This window comes from Archocentrus centrarchus, chromosome 23 (assembly GCF_007364275.1).
Source record: "Archocentrus centrarchus isolate MPI-CPG fArcCen1 chromosome 23, fArcCen1, whole genome shotgun sequence".
Taxonomy (NCBI): Eukaryota; Metazoa; Chordata; class Actinopteri; order Cichliformes; family Cichlidae; genus Archocentrus; species Archocentrus centrarchus.
The window spans coordinates 11469451-11489970 of record NC_044368.1 but is presented as its reverse complement, the minus strand read 5'-3'; the positions used below and the strand labels follow the sequence as shown (position 1 = coordinate 11489970).

The 20520-nt window shown below is 41.4% G+C and overlaps 1 protein-coding gene across 3 annotated transcripts in view; it reads right to left on the bottom strand.

Annotated features, from left to right (window-relative positions):
* Positions 1 to 6771: 6771 nt before the first annotated feature.
* Positions 6772 to 20520, bottom strand: part of chchd3a (coiled-coil-helix-coiled-coil-helix domain containing 3a) — a 74866-nt gene continuing 61117 nt past the window's right edge. For 2 of the 3 annotated variants that reach the window (XM_030719688.1, XM_030719689.1), the window contains 2 exons: positions 12172 to 12307; positions 6772 to 7075 (listed from right to left, as the gene is read on the bottom strand). In XM_030719688.1, the coding sequence (XP_030575548.1) occupies positions 7052 to 7075; positions 12172 to 12307 (160 nt within the window). In that variant the 3' untranslated portion in view covers positions 6772 to 7051. Of the gene's footprint in view, positions 7076 to 11841; positions 11883 to 12171; positions 12308 to 20520 lie in introns of all 3 variants that reach the window. The other variant, XM_030719687.1, reaches the window with a different exon arrangement.

The following is a 20520-nucleotide window of genomic DNA, read 5'->3' as shown; positions in this document are numbered from 1 at the left end:
TTTAAGACAAAGTTAGAGAGGCAAGGCTGAGTTGGTTTGGACATGTGCAGAGGTGGGATAGTGGATATATTAGACAAAGGACAAAGCTACCAGGCAGGAGCAAAAGAGACCTCAGAGAAGATTCATGGATGTCCTGAAGGAGGACATGCAGAGGGTTGGTGTGACAGAAGAAGATGCTAGGGGCAGGGTGAGATGGCAGCAAATGATCTGCTGTGGTGACCCCTAAAAGAAGCAGCTGAAAGAAGAAAATGAGAAGAGTACAGTCAGATTTTGATTCACCATGTAATACCATCTCAAAAGCATCTGACTGGCAATGGCTTCATTTTTCAGCATGACAGTCATCCCAAACACACTGCCAATGCAATAAAAGCATACCTGGGTAGAAAATCACACAGTGGAGCACTATCAGTCATGGATTGGCCTCCCCAGAGCTTGGATTTCAACATTATTGAAGCAGTGTGGGATCATCTTGACAGAGAATGGAGCAAAAGGCAAAGGAGGCAAAGAAGAGCTTCGAATGTCCTTCACAAAGCCTGGAGAACTATTTCTGAAGACTACTGACAAGAAATTACAAGAAAGCTGACTAAGAGAGTTCAGGCTGGGTTGAAGACTAAAGGTGATACCAAATATTGACTTTGAAGCTTGTTAGAATGGTACAAATATTTGTGCATATGTGTGTGTGTCTGTATAAGGTCTTTAATGTCAACCTCATTCCTGAGCGGTCCAACTGCATCTTCACCACAGCAGCTCAGGGTCTCATTATCACTTACTTTATCTCTAGGGGGGAAATTGAGAGTCAAAGCGAAGCTCTCACTCGTTGCCTCAGTCTGTCCTTCATACAAGTACATACACGGCCACACACATACATGCGTAGCTACACATGACACCATCACCATCACTTATTTAACAGGTAGTTCTTTATCTCTGATGCTTTTCCGCACCAGGACAGAAAGCCTGAGATTTATACATAATTAAAGTTACTATAACTAACATTGTGTACTTAATGGCCTTGTTACAAATCTAGTATAAATTTAAAAAAAGAAGCAGAGCCAAACTGACCTCTGGCAAGTTGAGAGGACCATCCCTTGATACATGCTGATCATATGAAAGGATAGCTAGATTTACTTTATGTTACATTTATCTGGGGATAATCCTGAAATTCAAAAAGCTTTAAAGGTGTTGGCAGTTCAATATTTAATGTCCAGAGATGGAGGTAGTGGTATGAATTTAAGTTTCAGCAAGTTAGCTAAAATGCAAGAGCACTGCACTGAGATTTTCTTATTTTCTTTCCCCCAAGTTGGATAATTTGCCCTGCAGTAAACAGGCTTTGGCTCAAAAAGTTTGACTAACTCCAATGAGACTATCTGCCACCGAGCAGCTCTGTCTCCAAAAAGTGTTTGCATGACCAAAACTTTAGTCTGCCAAAAAAAAAAAAAAAAAAAAAAAAAGACAAGGTAGCATCACTTTCTAACAAAGAGCCAATAACTCATTCCCCCAGCAGGAGATGTTTTAGCTGGAATGAAAATGTCTTTTATGGCACCAAGCAGACAGACAGCACAGACTTGGGGAGAAGAGCAGAGGTACAGACTAAAACAAAAAAGAACAAATAAATAAGAGCAAGAGAGAGAGAATAGCAGAGGGGAGTTTGAGGGAGAGAGAGCTCCATAAATTGTAGCCCAGCGCAGGGCTGCAGGGAGGGCGTAGCTGCCTGATGAATAGAGCCATCAGCCTAAGCAGAGGCTACAGAGCAGCCTGCCATCTGCCTGCCCATTACTAGAATGGAGTGTATGATGGTCTGCTCTCATCTGCAGGCCCCACTGGCATCGCTGGCAACCAAGAACATCTCTTTGTTTGTGTGTATGTGTGTCTTTGCTCTTCCTGAAGTCCAAACAGAATGAGTCCCCCCCCCCCACACACACACACACACACACAATTTACATATAACCATAAACACATTTCCATAGTGTCTTCTGTTGGGTTTTTAATTTGTGTGGATGAATGAATTTGTCAAGCACTTGTATCTATTTTAAGCGTATTGTGTGCATCTGTGCTTGTGGAACGCAAAAGAAGGCGAGGGTGGCCCTCGGAGAAGAGTTACAGCAGCATGGCAGACGCTTCACACCTCATTGGCAAGCAAGGAGAGCCAATCACCGCCAACAGATCCGCCCCTCAGGCTGCCAGCCTATTCTTCAATATTCCTGATGAGTTACAAGAGAGAGAGAAAGAAAGTAGTGTGTGCATGTGTGTGTGTGTGTGGGTGCCATGAATACAAACACTGGAATTTTTTCAATGAAGGTCATTGTCATTTTTGTACTGCAGAGCTAAATGTGTTCTGGTACTTTTTTCAAGACAGTTTCTTTAGAGAACAGAGGCAATGCAGCACTGAAATATCATAGAAACACTGAAATTCAGTTGTAGCTTTATCCTAATAAGTTCAAGTGGTACTGGTGGCAGTGACAAACACGCAGCGTTCACAGAGGGATAGATCCCACTTAAGACACACTAAAAGCTACACTGATTGAAGCCGATATAAATAATAGCACAACATAGAATATGCGGAGTGTGGAAATCGTTGACAAGTTATATATTTTTAGAGATTGAGAAAAAAGACTGGGCAGAAAGTCTTAATTGAAAAACAGGATCATTAGTGACTGATACTGATGGCATAACAGAAGAGGATCTAAAAGACATGATGAGATGGAGACAGATGAGCCGCTGTAGCCACCCCTAAAGGGAGCGGCCGAAAGAAGAAGAAGATGAAGATGAAAAGGGAACAACAAAGAAAAGATTTAGAGGTTTTGTTTTTGTCACTTATTTGCTTTACTGAAGAACAAGTGGTCATTAGAGAAGAAAGCTGAACATAAAAAATACCAAGAACATGAAGAAAAACTTGATCATATTTTACTGTGTAGATTTGTAAAAGGCATTTGATGGAGTAAGTTGTGTAGCTCTTTGGTCCAACATATAAAAGTATAACACGAGTCAAAAAGCTTTAGCAACATCAAACGGCTGCACAACAACACTAATAGAGCAGCACTTGTCAACGGCTCCTTCAGATAATGGTTCTGGACCTCATTTGGGGTGCATCGGGGTCGCCTTCTATCTCTGACACGTCTCAACGTCTTTCTGCAGAAGATTATGACAGAAAAGCTGGAAAACTACACAGAAACTGTCAACACTGGAGGCTGCAACATCACTAATCTCTGTTAGCCAGAGGAACAAGAACTGAAGGACCTGGTAGAACACTTGGAAACATCTCATGAATATGCAATGGAAAGTCATGTCATGTTTGATGACACACCAAAGTATCACAACACAAGAGAAAGGCCAAAAAAAGAAAAAAAATCACAAATATCCAAACAAACACTGTACAAATTATTAATTAAACACACAGGGACATGTATAAGATCTTTTGTAAATGAACCTACGGTATTTATCTAAAGCTTATAGTTTTTTCCATGATTCAAATAATTAAGATATTTTTTTCTCTATCTGTCTTGGTATCCATTTGTTTCAGTTATGAACTCCATCATGATGGATATCAAGATAGAATTCACAGCTATTAAAGGCAATACTAACTTCCTCTGGTTCTTGGTAGCCAGTGGCTGCCACTGGTGCCACTCTGAGATTGAGAATAAATGGCTGGATTTGAAACTATGTACAACCTTCTGTCGAGTGACAATTGCTTTATCACAAATTATCTTCTCTTGGAATTGGGGGCGGTCCGTCCTACCAGGCAGTGCGGTGGTGTGGTGGTTAGCGCTGTCGCCAAAAAGCAACAATGTCCTGGTTTTGAACCTGCCAGCTGGCTGAAGCCTTTCTGTGTGGCACTTGCATGTTCTCTCTGTGCCTGTGTGGGTTCTCTCCAGGTACTCCAAAGACATGCATGTTAGGTTAATTGGTAATTCTAAATTGGCTGTAAGTGTGAATGAGCGTGTGAATAGTTTGTCTGTCTTTCTGTGTTAGCCCTGCTGTAGATTGGTGGTCTGTCTGGGGTGTGCCCTGCCGCTCACCCTATGACAGCTGGGATAGGCTCCAGCCTATCTGTGACACTGAATTGGATAAGCAGAAGAAATACCTCCTTCCTACAGTGTGCATTAGGGGTGTAATGATTAATCAGATCCACACTGTGAGCAAAGAACACTCTCCTACCATCTTCCATTTGTGTCATAGCAGTGGCTAACAGCAAGACAGACAAGCCCTATGTGTTTGACAGGATACATGGTGACCCTTAAGAGGTCTTCTAATACATACTCTTATCTACAAAATGAAAACAATAGCAACAATATACATTATCTGCACACTGATGATCTAGTCAAAAACTGGCAGAGGAAATGTATTTGTCATGATAGTATTTGGCACTTTAATTATGAGTGAAGGACAAATGGAGGTACTGGTGACTTCAAAGAGATGTAACAAGACTGAAATGAAAACATTCATTCAGTTTCTTTAACAAGTGCTGTGAAATTGTTAGCTTTAAAGTCTGCAAACACTTTGGACTAGTGTTATGATCCATGACTCAACTATAAATTGCTTATGGCTGAACACCCAACTGGTAGCAGATTTCCTTTTTTGTAAATTTGGTTTATTAGTTTTTCATTTTGATCAGAAAGAAAACTTTCTTAAAGAATCTATCTCCCACTGCCTAACTCAACCAAGAGCAGATCAAAGGAAAACATCAAAATTAACAGACCTACCGAAAAGTGAAGTGCGTCAGTTTACTTTGCAACATGATGTTCTTATGTACAAGAATAGAACGGGTTGCCAGTTTTAATTCACCTTTGGCTAAAATACCTTTGTTGCCACCTCCAGTACTCATCATGAACTCTGACCACAAATTCAACACGGTCTCCTGCCACCACACAGCCTCACTTCATTATTAAACAGCTCAGTTCTCAAGGACATCCCAGACACACTTGTTGAATTCACACTGAAATGAGAATAAAGATCTTTTATCCCTTCAGCTCGCTCTCGTATTATAAATTTCTATATTTAATCATCAAAAATATTTGTCGACATCTAAACGTTCCTCTGGTACCAGATAAATGGAAAATGGAAAACCGTAGCTTCAGAATGCACGTATATAAATTCCACCTAATATAGCAGTACATTTATTTTGAATTATTAAAACTCGGGAAGTGGTTCTAATACATAAAGCAGAAGAAGAAAAATGTTCTTAATATACTCTATTTAGTACAATAAAGAACATCACCAAACTATATTGAGGCATTTTTAGCTACTTTACACTTTAAACAGATTGCTTAAATGGAAGCAGTAGAGCCCTGTGTTTAGATCTACTGTAATGATTCTAATCATCTTTTAATTATCGTAGAGGGGGTATAATCTCATTACAGACAGAATTCACTCTTAAATCACTTACCCTCAGCTCTGAGGTACTTATTCCAATAGGAGACGTGCAGCTTGTGCCGAAGTGGAAAACAAGTTGGGGTTTTTTTGAGAGGGGGGGTAATGGGTAATGGGCTTAGTCTGTTCTGTGAAGGAACATCTGCCATGAACTCCAATACCCATTATCCCCAACCTTTAGAAAACCTCTCCAACACACATAGCTGCTGTATAATAGAAGTCAACCTCTAACCCCTTTGAGACTCCAAAAGTCAAAAAGCAAAAGGACAGCTGACTGACAGAGGGGGACGAGTCACAACGAATCACATGCTTGCATGCACACATACACACCCTCTCACTCTGGCCGACACACAGTTCCTTTTCCGATGGGGAATTAAGATAATGTCTCTTCTGCGATCCCCTGCATCCACATCAAGTCCAGACAATGTCCCTCCACACACTAAAATAATGTTACTGCAGCAATAAAAGGGCCTGGATTACTGCCCCATCCACACACGCACGCACGCACGCATATGCATAAGGTGTCTGTCTATGCAGGTAAATCTAACTCTGGCAGGGTGCAGACAGCGTGGAGAAGTATCCTTCAAGGCAGCAGTAACCTGGGAGACTGAGCTGAGAAGAAACACTCCAGAAAGAAGCAAGGATGCGAGAAAGACAGAAGTAGATTAATAAAAGGAAAGAATGACAATGGGCAGCTAAGAGATGTGGTTTTGTTTTGTTTTTGTATTTTTTTTTTAAATATCTAGAGCACACAGAGGATTCACTCAACAGAGCTATATAAAAAAGGAGAGAAAAAGATAGATGATGAACCACATCTGGAACAAATACTTCCCCTGTGCTTCAGTCCCCCTTACCTGGGCTCATTCACTCATTTGGTAAAATGCTGTGACAATACAAAGGCTGCGTATGCATCAGAGATGGTTAATGCTTACTGTAACTATAAAATACACACACCTACACATACACACAAGAGATGGTGGCCACTGAATATTTATAGAGAAAAATTCAGCAACAGTTCCTGCATCATTTTGTCTTTTATTTTCTCTGCTCATTGTCACAAGTGTCGGTCTAGATGAATACTCAACATACAGACAGTTTCATTATTAATATCACACAAAGTAACATAAACAGATGCAAACAAGAAATACCCGTGCATTTGTGTGCACAACAATGCATTTGGAGCAAGAAAACAATGAACTATGGACAACAAAATAGATTTGATCAATAAAATAGACTTCTAATTTTCTAAGTGGGAGAGAGTGGGGATGGGTCCAAGTGGCAGAGGTGACTGGCTTTCTTGAGGCAGTGCTGGTTAATCATTGTCCATTTTTGAGGGGCCAAGCTCAGGCCGTGTGATTCCAGCTGGTCCCTGCCGTTTCTCCAAAATGCTGGACAGTGTCACTGCTCCTCTGCTACACTCGCAGGAAAGAAAGACAAAAGGGTAAAAGAGGTGCTGAAGAGGTAAGTATTGAAGGACAAAGGTGTTTCTCTCTTGAAGGTGCTGTGCTCAGTGTCACTAATCTGGTTCGGTTCTGGTTTGGTTCTCCATTGGGTTTTTGAGGGTGTGTCTCTCGGTGCTGACTCATTCCCCTCTTCCTCCACTCTGGTTTAGTCTGTCAGATGCTCAATAATCAGAAACCCCCCACAATAAACTCTTCATTGCTTCTTCTGTCTCTCCCTCTCTTCTTTATCCCCCAGTCTTCAACTTGTTCTGCAAATGAAAATGGAAAAGAAAGAGCATCAGACTGATGAAAAGTCAAACAAAAAATATCAAAAAAAGACAGAGGAAAATATTATTTCACACACGAGAGATGAGACAAAGGAAGGAAGGCCTGAGAGTACAATAAAGGACAGGAGGATGAATTGAGGTTGAGAAGAAGAGAAAGGACCCAAGGGCACTGGATTCCATGTTAGTGATAAGTGCAACCACAAATCCCCAGCACTCCCTGTCAATAACCATTTGAACTGGCCTATTGCAGCAGATGCCACTGGATGAAAACTGCCCAGGAGAAGAAGTATGGGGGGTGTGGGGAGAAGAAACAAGGGGCATAAGAGGGGTATAAAGCAGATAGAATGACACAAAGAAAATATATTTTCTCCCCCACTAACTTAATAACTATATTGTGAATCCATGGTTGTGTCACACACCCATCCACCCCATAAAAATAAACCACAGTTTATTTTCCACACTATCAATCTAACCATAAAATGATTACTGATAAAAGCAGTTGCTTCTAGCATGCCTACTGTGCTGTATCATCCACATTAAGAGAAAAAAAACAACAAAAAAAAACAGAAAACCACTAGATGAAGGTTCCAGTTTATTACAATTCATTTTCTGAAACAAGGCAGCTGACTAGGCCAGTCTAAAACCTTCCACTTCCTGCCCCTGATTAACTCCTTTGCAGTTTTGGCAGTGTGTTTTGGGTCATTATCTTGCTGCATGATGAAGGCTCTCCCAATCAGTTTGGCTGCATCTTTCTTTAAATTGACAGTCAAAATGTTTCTGTAGACTTCTGAGTTCACTGTAGTGCTGCCATCATCTGTGACATCATCAATGAAGATTATCCCAGAAGAAACCATGCAAGCCCAAGCCATGACAATACCTCCACTGTGTTTCACAGATGAGCTCATACGTTTGGGATCATGAGCAGATCCTTTCTTTCTCCAGACTGTAGCCTTTCCATCACATTGGTAAAGGTTCATCTTTGTCTCATCAGTCCATAAAACTTTGTCTCAGAAATTCTGAGGCTTGTCTCTGTACTTCTTGGCAAATTCCCACCTGGCCTTCCATCACTCATACCCTCTGAAGTTTGTTGCAGATGTCACTAACAGTTGTGCCTTTGTGCTGCCACTTATGTGGACAAAAATATTGGGCCACACTTCTTAATTGCATCCAGGTGTTTTCACTCCCATTGCCACAGCTAAATTAAGCACCTAAACCATGCAGTCTGCCTTTAGAAACATTTGTGAAAGAATGGGTAGTTACAGAGATAATCACTGAATTTGAGTGTGGTACCATAGGATGCCACTGTTGCAAGTCAGTTTGTGAAATTTCTTCCCTCCCAGCTATTCCACGATTAACTGTAAGTGGTATTATTGCAAAATGGAAGCATTTAGGAGCCACAGAAACTCAGCCACAAAGTGGCAGATCACATAAAGTTAGAGAGCGCAGTCGGAGAGTTGCCAACGCTCTGTTGACTCAATAATTGCAGTGCTCCAAACCTCCTCTGGTATTAGCATAAGCACAAAAACAGTGTGGGGAGCTTCATGTCATTGGTTTTCATGGCCAAGCAGCTCCTGTAGGTGTAACATGAAGGTGGCCCAGTACCTTTGTCTGTAGTGTAGCTTTCAGTTGCTTATTTATCAACCATGAAAGGATGAGGCTACATAAATTAAAGTCAGATACATAAGCATTTAGTCATATTTATTCTGTACTATTTATTCAGTATGAGTTACATTCATTGAGGCGCAAGCTGCTGCCTGCTGTGTTAACTGTCACACCAATCCCCGTCATCTGATTTAAATTTGTTGCCAGCCCCATCAACGTCATCCTTGTGCAATTCTACACCGCTTTTATTTTTAGACTGCTCCAAAGAAGTCCGATTCTGATGAGTTGCACGTGAACATTTGTGATGCGTGCTGGATCTCTTCCACTGGAGACACTTGAGTTTGATTTTGGGGGAAGAGGACAAACTCGCAGCAGCCAAATTTGGTGAGTCTGGCGAACAGGGTATGATGACTGTGTCGGTGTTGCCAAAAAAAAAGCTCCTGCATTTTCAGTGCATAATGTCATGGTCACAGTTCAGTTATCTGCACCAAATGTTCTCCCTCAAATGCCCCAGAGTGTTACAGTTAAACTCTGTGTTGATAGTCTTACCCTGGGGAATAAATTCAAATTCAACAACCCTGTGAATGTTGGTCACAACCTGATGGTCATGCTTTGACACGGCAGCCTGTTTGGGCTCTAAAGTGTAGGTGGAGATCCCACTCTCATCACCAGTTATGATCCTCAACACTAAAGTTCAGTCAGTTTGACACATAAATTGATGTATGCTGTGTGCACACATTTGAGGTATATGGTGAAATTAAAATGTGCACATGAAGGAGGTCAAAACATGAATCCCTGGGTGTGATCGAAAAATTGCAGCGGTGCAAGAAGCAAATTACCTTGTGGAGAGAGAGCAGACCATTTTTGCTTTTTATGGGCATACTTGCACAATTTGTAATAATTAATATTCTAATCATTTTGGTCTTCCTGCTACAAAAAAATCTGACATGGGGTTCAATTAAAACAGGTCTGATCTTCTGACCGCTCCCATTTCTTAGCACATCCTTTGTTGTCACTGTGTTTCAGTATTTTAGCACTGGAATTACTAACAGACAGCAGAGCAGGCTTTAGCCTTTATTTGTAAGAATCTTTGTAATTAAAAGAAAAAATATGTGCTGTGTTAAGATGTAACAGCTAAGTGTTGACAAATTAAATTATAAGAGTACTTAAGAGCGTTCGACTGAAATGTTCTGAATATTAAAGAAGCCACTTTTCACTTCAGTCCCTTTAATATATGGATAAGCAAATATATTACAGTTGGAAACCACAAACAAAAGCCTAGCTTAGCCCATTGAGAGTAAAAAGGAGATGGAAGGGTCAGCCTAAAAAATGAAGTGCAGAAGGAAAAGATAGGGAGCAAAAGGCAGTCATGCAGCGAGAATATGGAATGAGAAGGCAAGCAGTGGATGGAGAGATCGCACTCGATGATAAACTCCTGTTCATAGAGAGGGAGAAGGAAGGAGACTTTATCTGTCCTTCGACTGCCTCTTTCTCACTGGTTGCTATCAGACCTGTTAAGTGCTGAATGCATTAGAAATGTGACCAGGGATGAAGGGATAGTGGATGGGGGACGTGAAGGAGAGATGGCGGAGGGGCGAAGAGGGCACAAAAGACAGCGAAAGTGGGTCTAAATGTTATCACTGACTGGTGATAAGAACGCTAATTATCAGTGACAAAGGCTGGGCAGCTGACAATGCCCCGGTCTCGGCTGACTCCAAATGAGGGGTCAATCTTGCCAAACTAAGATTTGAAGGATTTTGTTTTTATCTTTGCTAAGATGGCATCTGCTACGTCACTATCTATGCCCAAGGTGCTGCAGTTTATGGTGGAATTTAAGGTTTGAAGGAAAAGGACGAGGAAGGGGATCGAGATTTTGTCGTGTGAAAACCATCTGAGCTACGATATCGAGTGTCTTTGACGGAGAGGGCAAGAGGATGAGAGACTTTTGTTAGAGGGCACGCTTGGATTGTCTGACCTCCGGAGGTCAAAGTCATGTCCTTTGACATTTCTTTGTAGAACAGCTTCCTGCTCGGTTCTGATAAAGCTGTGTAAACATCCTAATCATGAAGCTGCATCAGCTCATATCAATTCTACTTCATTCCTTCCCCCTATTTTGTCGGCTGTGTAATTCTGCATATTATTTCCTTTAAAGCCTTATCACACAACTGTTTCTTTTGCACCTAATGACTTTAAAAGTAAGTCTTAGCCAGATAAGCAAAGACGAACAGGAGTGTGCGGTGATTGCTGCAAGGTGATAAACACAGGCGGATTACCATATCGTGCTCGCTTCCAAACAATTTACAAGATCATAACAGCGTTCGGAATGTGAACATACCCTCGCTGAATCTTGACGAGGCTACATGTAGCTCTCTTAAACACACGTACACATCCATGTATGTGGAATGAATAAAACATTCTGCAATTTACATGACATATAGCTTAAAAATCTGCCTGCATCTGACTTTCAGATCTAATATTAATACCCATGAGAGTGAACGAGAGACGCAAAACTCACTTTTCCCCATTTCCTGGAAAACAACACAATTGCAAAAAAATCTAATAGAAAAGCTCTATGAATGCAAATTGAGTCTTTTTGGGGGGCAATGGATGTTACATATTGCAAAGTGAGAGAGGGGAATCAAGTTAATATCAACCTGAGTGACATTATTATTAGCATACAGCATTTGACTGTAGAAGACAGAGGGCGAAAAAACATTTACACTTCTCAGTGAAAGAAAAGAGAACACAGAGAGGACAAGGGTATCCAACTAGTAGCTGCTACTCCCTTGGTCTTATTGCATTAAAACGCACACAGAGGCAGTTGGGGGGAATGCCTGTGTCAGCAGGTATTATGGAAATAGGCCGTAAGGTTCAAACTGGCTATTTGGAGTGAGCTTTATTCAGGCGCCAGTAGCCCGCTGGAAATTATCTTCTACTGTCTAAAAGCAAAGAGGCAGCATATGTAAATGGATGCCAGTGTGCTTCACCATATGATTTAATTTAGACATTTAAAAGGGGAACAACCACTCTGGTGTAGCTACTATACACATCTATGAGCTAAATGACGTAAGCTGTAGGTTCATTTGTAATCCACACAAAGATTCCACTTCCTCTACACAATCAGGTTAAGAAGCTCTACAACTTACATATTATCTGTCCATGAGGGTGCATGCACAAACTTGTCATTCTTTTCAAAGAGAAGGAAACGTTATTATGGAAGGTTTGTAGAGTTTCAAGTAAAATCTTTATGTAACGGATCAGTTGCATACAATAAAATGTTCAATTTTTTAAATTATGCGTGCAATAAACACAGTTGCAATCAAAACAATTATAATGATAATTATTATTCAACTCTACTGAGTATAGTTGCTTGTTTTTTTTTTTTTATTACAATTGTATAATAACATAATTTAAATTATGTTCAAATGAGATGGGAAAACTGGTAAAACAAATACCTTAGATGAGAAAATACACACCTGTTTGGCATTGTTGACACACTGCAGGTAACGGGCTGCTATGTTGGAGCAGTGAAGGGTTTTCCCAACGTTCTCTTTGTAGCACGTGAGGATCTGTTCCTGCAGGTCTGCGCACACAGGATACACATCATACCTCCTGCAGGGGAGAGAAGGGGAACAAAATAGTGTGAAAACAAGGGGAAAATATGGTGTTATGACAGGATGGGAGAAGGGGGAAACAAAGTTCAAGCAATGAGAGTTACAGGAAAGCATGAGAAAAGGCAAACGTCAAAGGTGAGCAGAATAAATAAATAAATAAATGCATATACATGGGCAATGCAGAGGAGTTCACAAAATGTGTAATGTGAGATAGAAAACAGAACAAGAGAAGAGCATTCAATATATATTGTGTGTCAGGGAACTGAGCATTTTTTCCTCCAGAGAGTTCATACTGTTATTAGAGCACATTGAGCTACAGTACAATCTACAGCGCACATATAAACCCTTGCCTTTTCTATTAGTACTATTGTTCCAGTCCAAAACACCTGAAGCAAGAATCAAAATGACTGTATCTGCTGGGAGAAAGGTCAAAGGGCAGTTCAGTCCCCAGAGTGTGGTGTGAATACCATGCCAATGTGTGCAACAATTTGTACAACATAAGTATCAACAGAAATGCCACAGGGTTTTCTAAAAAAGCGGGCAATCCAACGACAACTTAATTCCCCGAAAGGCAGGGGTGGGGTGTCCAGGGGTGTCACAGGGGAAACAAGCCTGTTACAATCTAATGATGCTAATGAACTAATGCACGTGGTAACATAGTTTTTCTCCTCACCATTGTCTAATCATTAAAAAAAAATAAAAATAAAAAAAGCTCCACGAAGGGATCTCTTAAACACAGCTGGATTTTACAGAATCCAGTCATTGATTCAAAATGACTGCCTGAAAGTATCAACCTCTGAAAAATTGGGACGCTAACTGCTTCCACTTTAGAATTCCATCTCTTGGCATCCACAAGGAGTTTGTTGTTGCTTGTACGCCACACATCATTTCAAATCAGCATGTACAAGTCTGCCCTTGAGGACTGCGAGAGCTTTAGTGCTGCTGTCTTAGCTTGTTATGATTGATGCTACAACTAACTTCAGTGCATTTAAATGGGACTTTTTTCATTAGATGTATACAAGAATCAGAGCTTTCAGCCAATCTAAGCAGTGCAACATCCTATCAGTGCTGGTGCCTTGCCCATTGTTAACTGCTTTTGTCTGTCTCTTCACACACCTCATAAAAATCCATAATGACGACACAAGCACAAGCTTGGGCTATTATGCTAATGGTGGTGTCATCATTTTGCTCACATCAGTGCTCAGGACACTCCATCTGCCTCACTAAACACGCCTCGCATGGGTGTGAAATACAAAGAGATTTTGCCCGTCAGCAACTCTGGAGATCTCAAAGGAATATTGGGGGGTGTGAAGCTGAGCCCCTGTAGTCAGAATCAGATGTTTGATTTGCCCCCTAGAGAGAGAAATTACCCCACTGTTGGATACAGAGCAGGGGATTGGGCGAATGGGTCATTACCCAGGGTGCAATGCAGCTGAAATGCTGTTGAAGTAGCGATGTCTACATATGTGCATGTCCACATGGTCATATTTGTTAGGAGTGCCACAAAAATCTTTAGTCCTTGTCGGTTCAGGTCAATGGCAATTTGTGACAAGATGAGAAGTGGTCTCCACGCATTCAACAATGTCAACAGGAGCGTGCATAATCAATATACTTAATTTATTGTCCAGTACTGTGCCAACTTGCTAAGATAAACAATTTTAAACAAGTAATTGGAAATAACTCACTGTGAGCCAGTGCATCTCGACTGACCGTGGCTTTCCAGGATGTGGCTCAACCCATTTTCAGCCTCTGCACTAAGCCAAGCTCACCTGCGGCTAGTTATACTTAATATATCTAGCATGCAGTTATATAAGTGGCACTGATCTTTTCACCGCCGCATCTGCGATAAAGTTAATATTTCCCAAATTGAAAGACAACTTTTTTGTTTAACACAAAGATACATAACATTTACCACTTTTAGTGCAGACTGGAACATTAAACTGTTGGGTGCAGAGAAGCTTCAGCATTTGCGGATCCATCAGGGAGAAATTCAGTCATTTGCTAGCAGGCATGACAAGGCCATTGCTCTGCGTCAGGGTATTGAACGATGACAGCAGTGCTAGCAGAAATCGCTGCCATCCTATTCCTATGGATCCTGGCGCTCATTTATTACACCGCCTATGGGCATCTACAGGGACTAGAGCAGCCACATACACCCACTAATTACTTTCTTAAGCATTCACTTTAATGCCAGGTGCATCCTGCTGATACAAACCACAGTGTTTATCACCAGTAATGGCCTCTGAGAGAGAGACAGAGAAAGGACGACAGGAAAGGAGGGAGGATATAGGAGAAGAGCATTTTTTGATGAGAAACTAAACAGTGGTATGTCTATTTTGCTTGCTCTCTGATTCTCTCTGAGAGGAAGGGACTGAGACAGTGGTTGAGTTAATCATAGAGACAATAACACTGTCACACACACTCTGTGGCAGCACGCTGCATCCTCTATCATCTATCATTAAGATTAACATTAAGTTCCTGCTGCTAACCACACAGAGCCTATAAGGAGAGACTAAAGCCTCTCCTCCCTCCTCTTCAATTTTAAATTAAATGCCCTCATGTCATTTAGGAATGTATAACTGCTGTAGTGCTATGCAGCAAGGTGAGCAGATGCAAAATCAGCAAACATGTCATACCATGAATGTGCTATAAACCATAACCACTACTCTTTTTTGTATATAAGAAGCCCCCTTTTTTGGCATAGCAATAGAGCATAAAGTAGACCAAGAAAATACTCACTCGTTTGCCTTTTTGATACAGGGTCAGTCCTACACTAAAAATAATTAAATTCACTTTTTCCCCTCCTAAATCTGCACTCAATACCCATAATGATGAAATTAAAACAGAACTGATAAGAAGAAATATCACTTTGAAAGTACTCAGACCTTTTATTATGGCACTTGAAATATAGCTAAGATACCTCCAATTTTTCTTGATTATCTTCAAGATATTTCTGCACCTTGATTGGAGCCCACCTGTAGTAAATTCAGTTAAGTGGTTATGATTGAAAGGCACAATTCAAGCTATAGGGTTGAAGGAAATGCCTGCAGAGCTCAGGGGTAGATTTGCTACTGCACTGAAAGCTCCTAAGACCAGTCCTCCTCCATGATTCCTCAAAGGAATAAGTCTGAAATACCATGGACTCTTCCTTGAGCAAGTTCCCCAACCAAACTGAGAAATCTGTGGAGAGGGGCCTTAGTAAGAGAGATCAAGAACCCACCAAGAAATGTCACTCTGGCTGAAGCTCCAGAGATTCATTGGATAGATGGGACTCTAGAAGGAACTTCCAGGAGCACAACCATCATTGGAGCACTCCACCAGTCTGGGCTATATGGCAGACCAGCATATCAGAAGCCTGTACTCCATAAAAGACAGATGAATGCCTGCTGGAGTTCAGAAAAAAGAGCAAAAAAAAAAAAAAATTTCATATCTGTTGGAAAAACAGCCACGCTAATCACCTGCCTGGTGCTATCCCAAAAGCAAAGCACGAAGGAGCTAGTATCATGGTGAGTGGGTATTTTTCAGCACTAAGCTGAAAAGAGGAAAGTACAAAAATAAACCTAATGGAAATCAACTTGGGAGTGACTAAAGCCTCAGACTGGGTCAAAGGTTTACCTTTTAATGGGACAATGATCCTGTGCACAAATCCACTTGGCCCAATTACAGCCCTGATTTGAACCTATTCGAACTCCCTGGAAAGACCCAAAAATTGGCTGTCCACCCACAATCTGCATCCAACATGACAGAGCTTGAGAAGATCTGCACAGAAGAATGGCAGATTATCTCCAAATCCAGGTGTGCAAAGCTTTTTCGTATCATACCCAAGACGACTCAAAGCTGTGATGACTATCAAAGGCGTTTAAGTACCGTACTGAGTAAAGTGTCTGAATACTTATGTCAGTGTGATATTTTGATTTTTTTCCTTCTAATAAATTTGGGGGAAAAGTTTTTTCATTATTTGATTTATGTTTATTTAGGCTTCAAATTTTATAAAACCAAGTCCCCTAGGTAATTCCTACATTTTCACAGTAATCAGTATAGCGCTATTTTCTTTATTCACTAGAAGTAATTTTGAAAACCTAAGAGAAAAGACAAGCCTTCTGTTTTTCAGTTATTGGCCTCATATTATCAACAGATTTTTCTGCCTTGTTATGGAAATGCACAAGTTTCCATTAACAGATACAGGCGAGCTGATTTTTGCAGCTTGCATTTAAATGCAATTTGCACAAAATTCCTCACAACATATCTGCATTAAATCAAGTTTAATGTTCATGTCAAAATCATACATAGATAGTTTTTAAAGTATCAGGAGCTAAATGCTGCAAAGTGGATACACAGTAAATTCCTCCACTGTGGGAATGTCAGGGTTTTCATACAAAAACGGTCAAAAACAACTATGACTCATCCAGTTCCCATGTAACCTGAGGAGCAAAGCATTTATAAACAAGGACACTGTATCAAATACCCAAAGCAAAACATTTTTTTAAATTGTTTTTAAGTGATGGAATGGAAATGAAAAAGGGGTTGAAGGCCGGAGGCATGTGGGTATTTTTTTCATCCCTGCTCTGAATGTATAATTTTTGTTTTGGTTAACATGCTGTGATGCATTTGGATCAGTTAAGAGGATTCAGTACTCGATGTATTGGGCAGTAATTTCCTGACTTTTCTGATATCTACCTACACTATATATATTGCCAAAAGTATTCACACACCCATCCAAATCATTGAATTCAGGTGTTTTAATCACTTCCATGGCCACAGGTGTATAAAATCGAGCACGCAGACATGCAGACTGCTTCTACAAACATTTGTGAAAGAATGTGTCGCTCTCAGGAACTCAGTGAATTTCTGTGTGGTACCGTGATAAGATGCCACCTGTGCAACAAGTCCAGTCATGAAATTTCCTTGCTACTAAATATTCTACAGTCAGCTGTTAGTGGTATTATAACAAAGTGGACCGACAGCAACACAGCAACGAAGTGTTAGGCCACATAAAATCACAGAGTGGGGTCAGCGGGCATACACAAACATCCACCATTTGGTACCCACTGATCTAGGTGTATTAGCCCTCATAGTTAACCTGGTTAACTTTACCATTTGGCCATCACAACATGACTCACCACTGACAGATGTACAACTTATGTCAGTTATTCAAAAGAGCTAAGGCTGTAGCAGAAATGTCTACAGACACTAAACAAAACTGCCAATAAAGGTCCCACAGTCTTCTACTCTCTCTCATTCTCCCTTTTTCATCCATCCATCCATCCATCCATCCATACTCTTCCACTTATCCTGTTTGGGGGTGGGGGGCTGGAGCCTCTCAGCTATAATTTTCACTGCCTACAGTATATCATGTTTTCATGTCTCCCTCCTTTATTCTCCTTCTCAATCTCCAGGTTTCTATGGGATATCTAGCCAAATGCAGATGGCTATTATTTGCACTCTGTGTGTGACTCTCAGTATGCACTCCTGTACCCCAGAGACAGTAAATCTAAACAGTCATACAGGGGTCTTGACTCATGCCATCAGTAGCAGTAAAGGTCTCCATAACAACTCCTTATTCACCCCAGCCCCCAACATACACACATACAATCCAAGTCCCTATTGTGTTGATCCACTGATAGAAGCAAGAATGAAAGGGAGTAGTGAAACCAGTTAAGATGTTATATTACAGTTTCTTAGCTGTATGACACTGGACAGAAACAAAATACAAAGACTGATATCTATGGGGAAATAATGAAAGCGGAGGAATCTCTTGATACACACTTATAAAGTTTTTCTATAAAAGAGAAAAAATGCTGAAATACTAAAATAATATGAGACTCAATGTGTCCCACTTAACATGTAACAAAGCAGAGCAGATCACATGCCCACTCTCACTGTCTGTCTCCCCTTTCAAGGTGCGCCTGTATCATTTTATTATAATCCCCTCTTTCACAGCTCGCCCTCCACGTGTCAGCACATTTACATGGAGGGGGCATATTCTGATGGTTTTACGGCTGAGTCTACATTCTGCAAAGAACATATTGACTGGAAGCTGGGGGACGTATGGAGATCAATGTCTGGATTTTCATACAATATGCATGGGTAAAGCCAATAGACGGTTCAAGGAACAGAATCAGTCCATTTTTCAAACTAACATATATTGACCATGACTACCATCTGTTGTTAAATTGCAGAGCCATGCACTAAAATGACATTCATAGATCTCAGTTACCAATAGAGCATGCTTCAATAGCTGAACAAAGTGTGAGACACGTGTGGAAACAGGTACGATCATCTGTCATAATTTCAGAAACATTAGAACTCTGAAGAAAAACTAGGAAAAAAGCTCAAAGGGATGTGCAGGGATACAGACTGCCAGTGGAGGCAGGACTGAAGGAGATGCTGCTTAACTCTTGCTGATGGCATTAAATGCTCCCCTGCTAATAGAAATGCTGGTTTCACAAAATGACTACAGAAGATTGCTGTGAAAGTTTTCTCTTTAACAGCAATAAAATCACAACTTTCTCCCTATAACATGCTACATTTAGAATGACAGTGGACAAAAGGCAATGCACCACTGCTTGAGTAATGATAATAGCAGAAACTGGGCAAAAAATGAACAGAAAGTAGTGAAGCACAGTTGTACTAATCAGTCAGTGGCAGAAAGAGTAATTACAAAATCCGTTTCTCAGAATACAAAAAAGATTTGTCAAGTGACACAACCCCACAGAGTTGTCAGATGGAGTCAAGTACTCCTCAAGTCATCAACACCACATCTTGTGTTCAAATGTTGACTCTTATTCAACATTTAATTATACAAACTTGGATACTTTTCTCTGCAAACCACCACCTTATCGTGGTGGAAGGGTTTGTGTGTCTCACGGAAGGTAGGGTCCCCCAAGGCAAATTGGTTCTAGGAGAAGGGCCAGATGAAGAGTGACTCAGACAACTCTTAAGAGAAGAAGACCAAGGGACCAGTTTACCCTGCCCAAGATAGGGTAACAGGCGGGGCCTGGGGAGAGTGCCTGAAGAGCAGACATGGGCTGGCTTTTCTGTAGGCCCACCGCACGCAGGAGGCACCATAGGGTCAGGTGCAGTGTGTGTGTGTCGGCCGGCAGCCAAGGGCGGACCAACCAATCCCCAGCAATTCAACCTTGTGCAGACGCTGCACAAGTCCATTGTGGTGAAGAGAGCTGAGCATAAAAGCAAAGCTGTCAATTTACCGATCGATCTACACCCCTACCCTCACCTATGGTCATGAGCTTTGGGTAGTGACCAAAAGAACGAGACTGTGGATACAAGCGGTGGAAATTAGCTTCCTCCAAAGGGTGACTGCCTCTCCCTTACAGATGGGGTGAAGGGTGCTGTCATTTGAGGGGCTCAGAGTAGATCTGCTACTCCTCCACATCAAAAGGAGTCAGCTGAGGTGGTTCGGGAATCTGACTAGGATGGGTGCTTCCTGGCTAAGGTGTTCCGTGCATGTCCTACCAGAAGGAGGCCCCGAGACAGACCCAGGACTCGCTGAAGAGATTATTGCTCTCGGTTGGTCTGGGAATGCCTCAGTGTTCCTAGACCACCCTGAATAAGCTGGAGGTGGTGGTTGCTTAGGCGCTGCTTGCCCTGCCAAGTGGCCCCGGATAAGCGGAAGAAAATGGATGAATGAATGAATAGATGAATACTCTTAAAATTTTTCATCCATTCGAACTGCTTGGTCAGCTTGGAATGAGCTACCGTATTTTCCGGAGTATAAGTCGCACTTTTTTTCATAGTTTGGCTGGGGGTGCGACCTATACTCCGGAGCGACGTATATGTGACATTTATAACACATGAACCAAAATACTCCAGCCACTTGACATCTCCGTGAACTGCAGCTTTAAGCCAGTCTTGCGTAACCTGTGGGCGCAGTGGATGATGGATGGAGAGCACAGCTTAACGGCAACTGGGAGAATGCGCCACCCAACTTTCCTGGAAGTCATTGGATGGATCAAGAAAACATGGGCTTCAGTGACAAACCATCCTGTTGGGATTCAGAAAGGCTGGAATAATTGGAACTGCAGCTGAGGACGAGTCTGACTAACGTGACACAGAAGAGGAAGCGGCGCTTCGTCTACGGAGTGTACGGAATTGTTTAGAAGTGACACCGAGGATGAAGAATTCAATGGATTGATGGTTTGGTTAACTTGTTAGTATGTTCTTTATGCTATGGTTATCTGAATAACTTAATGT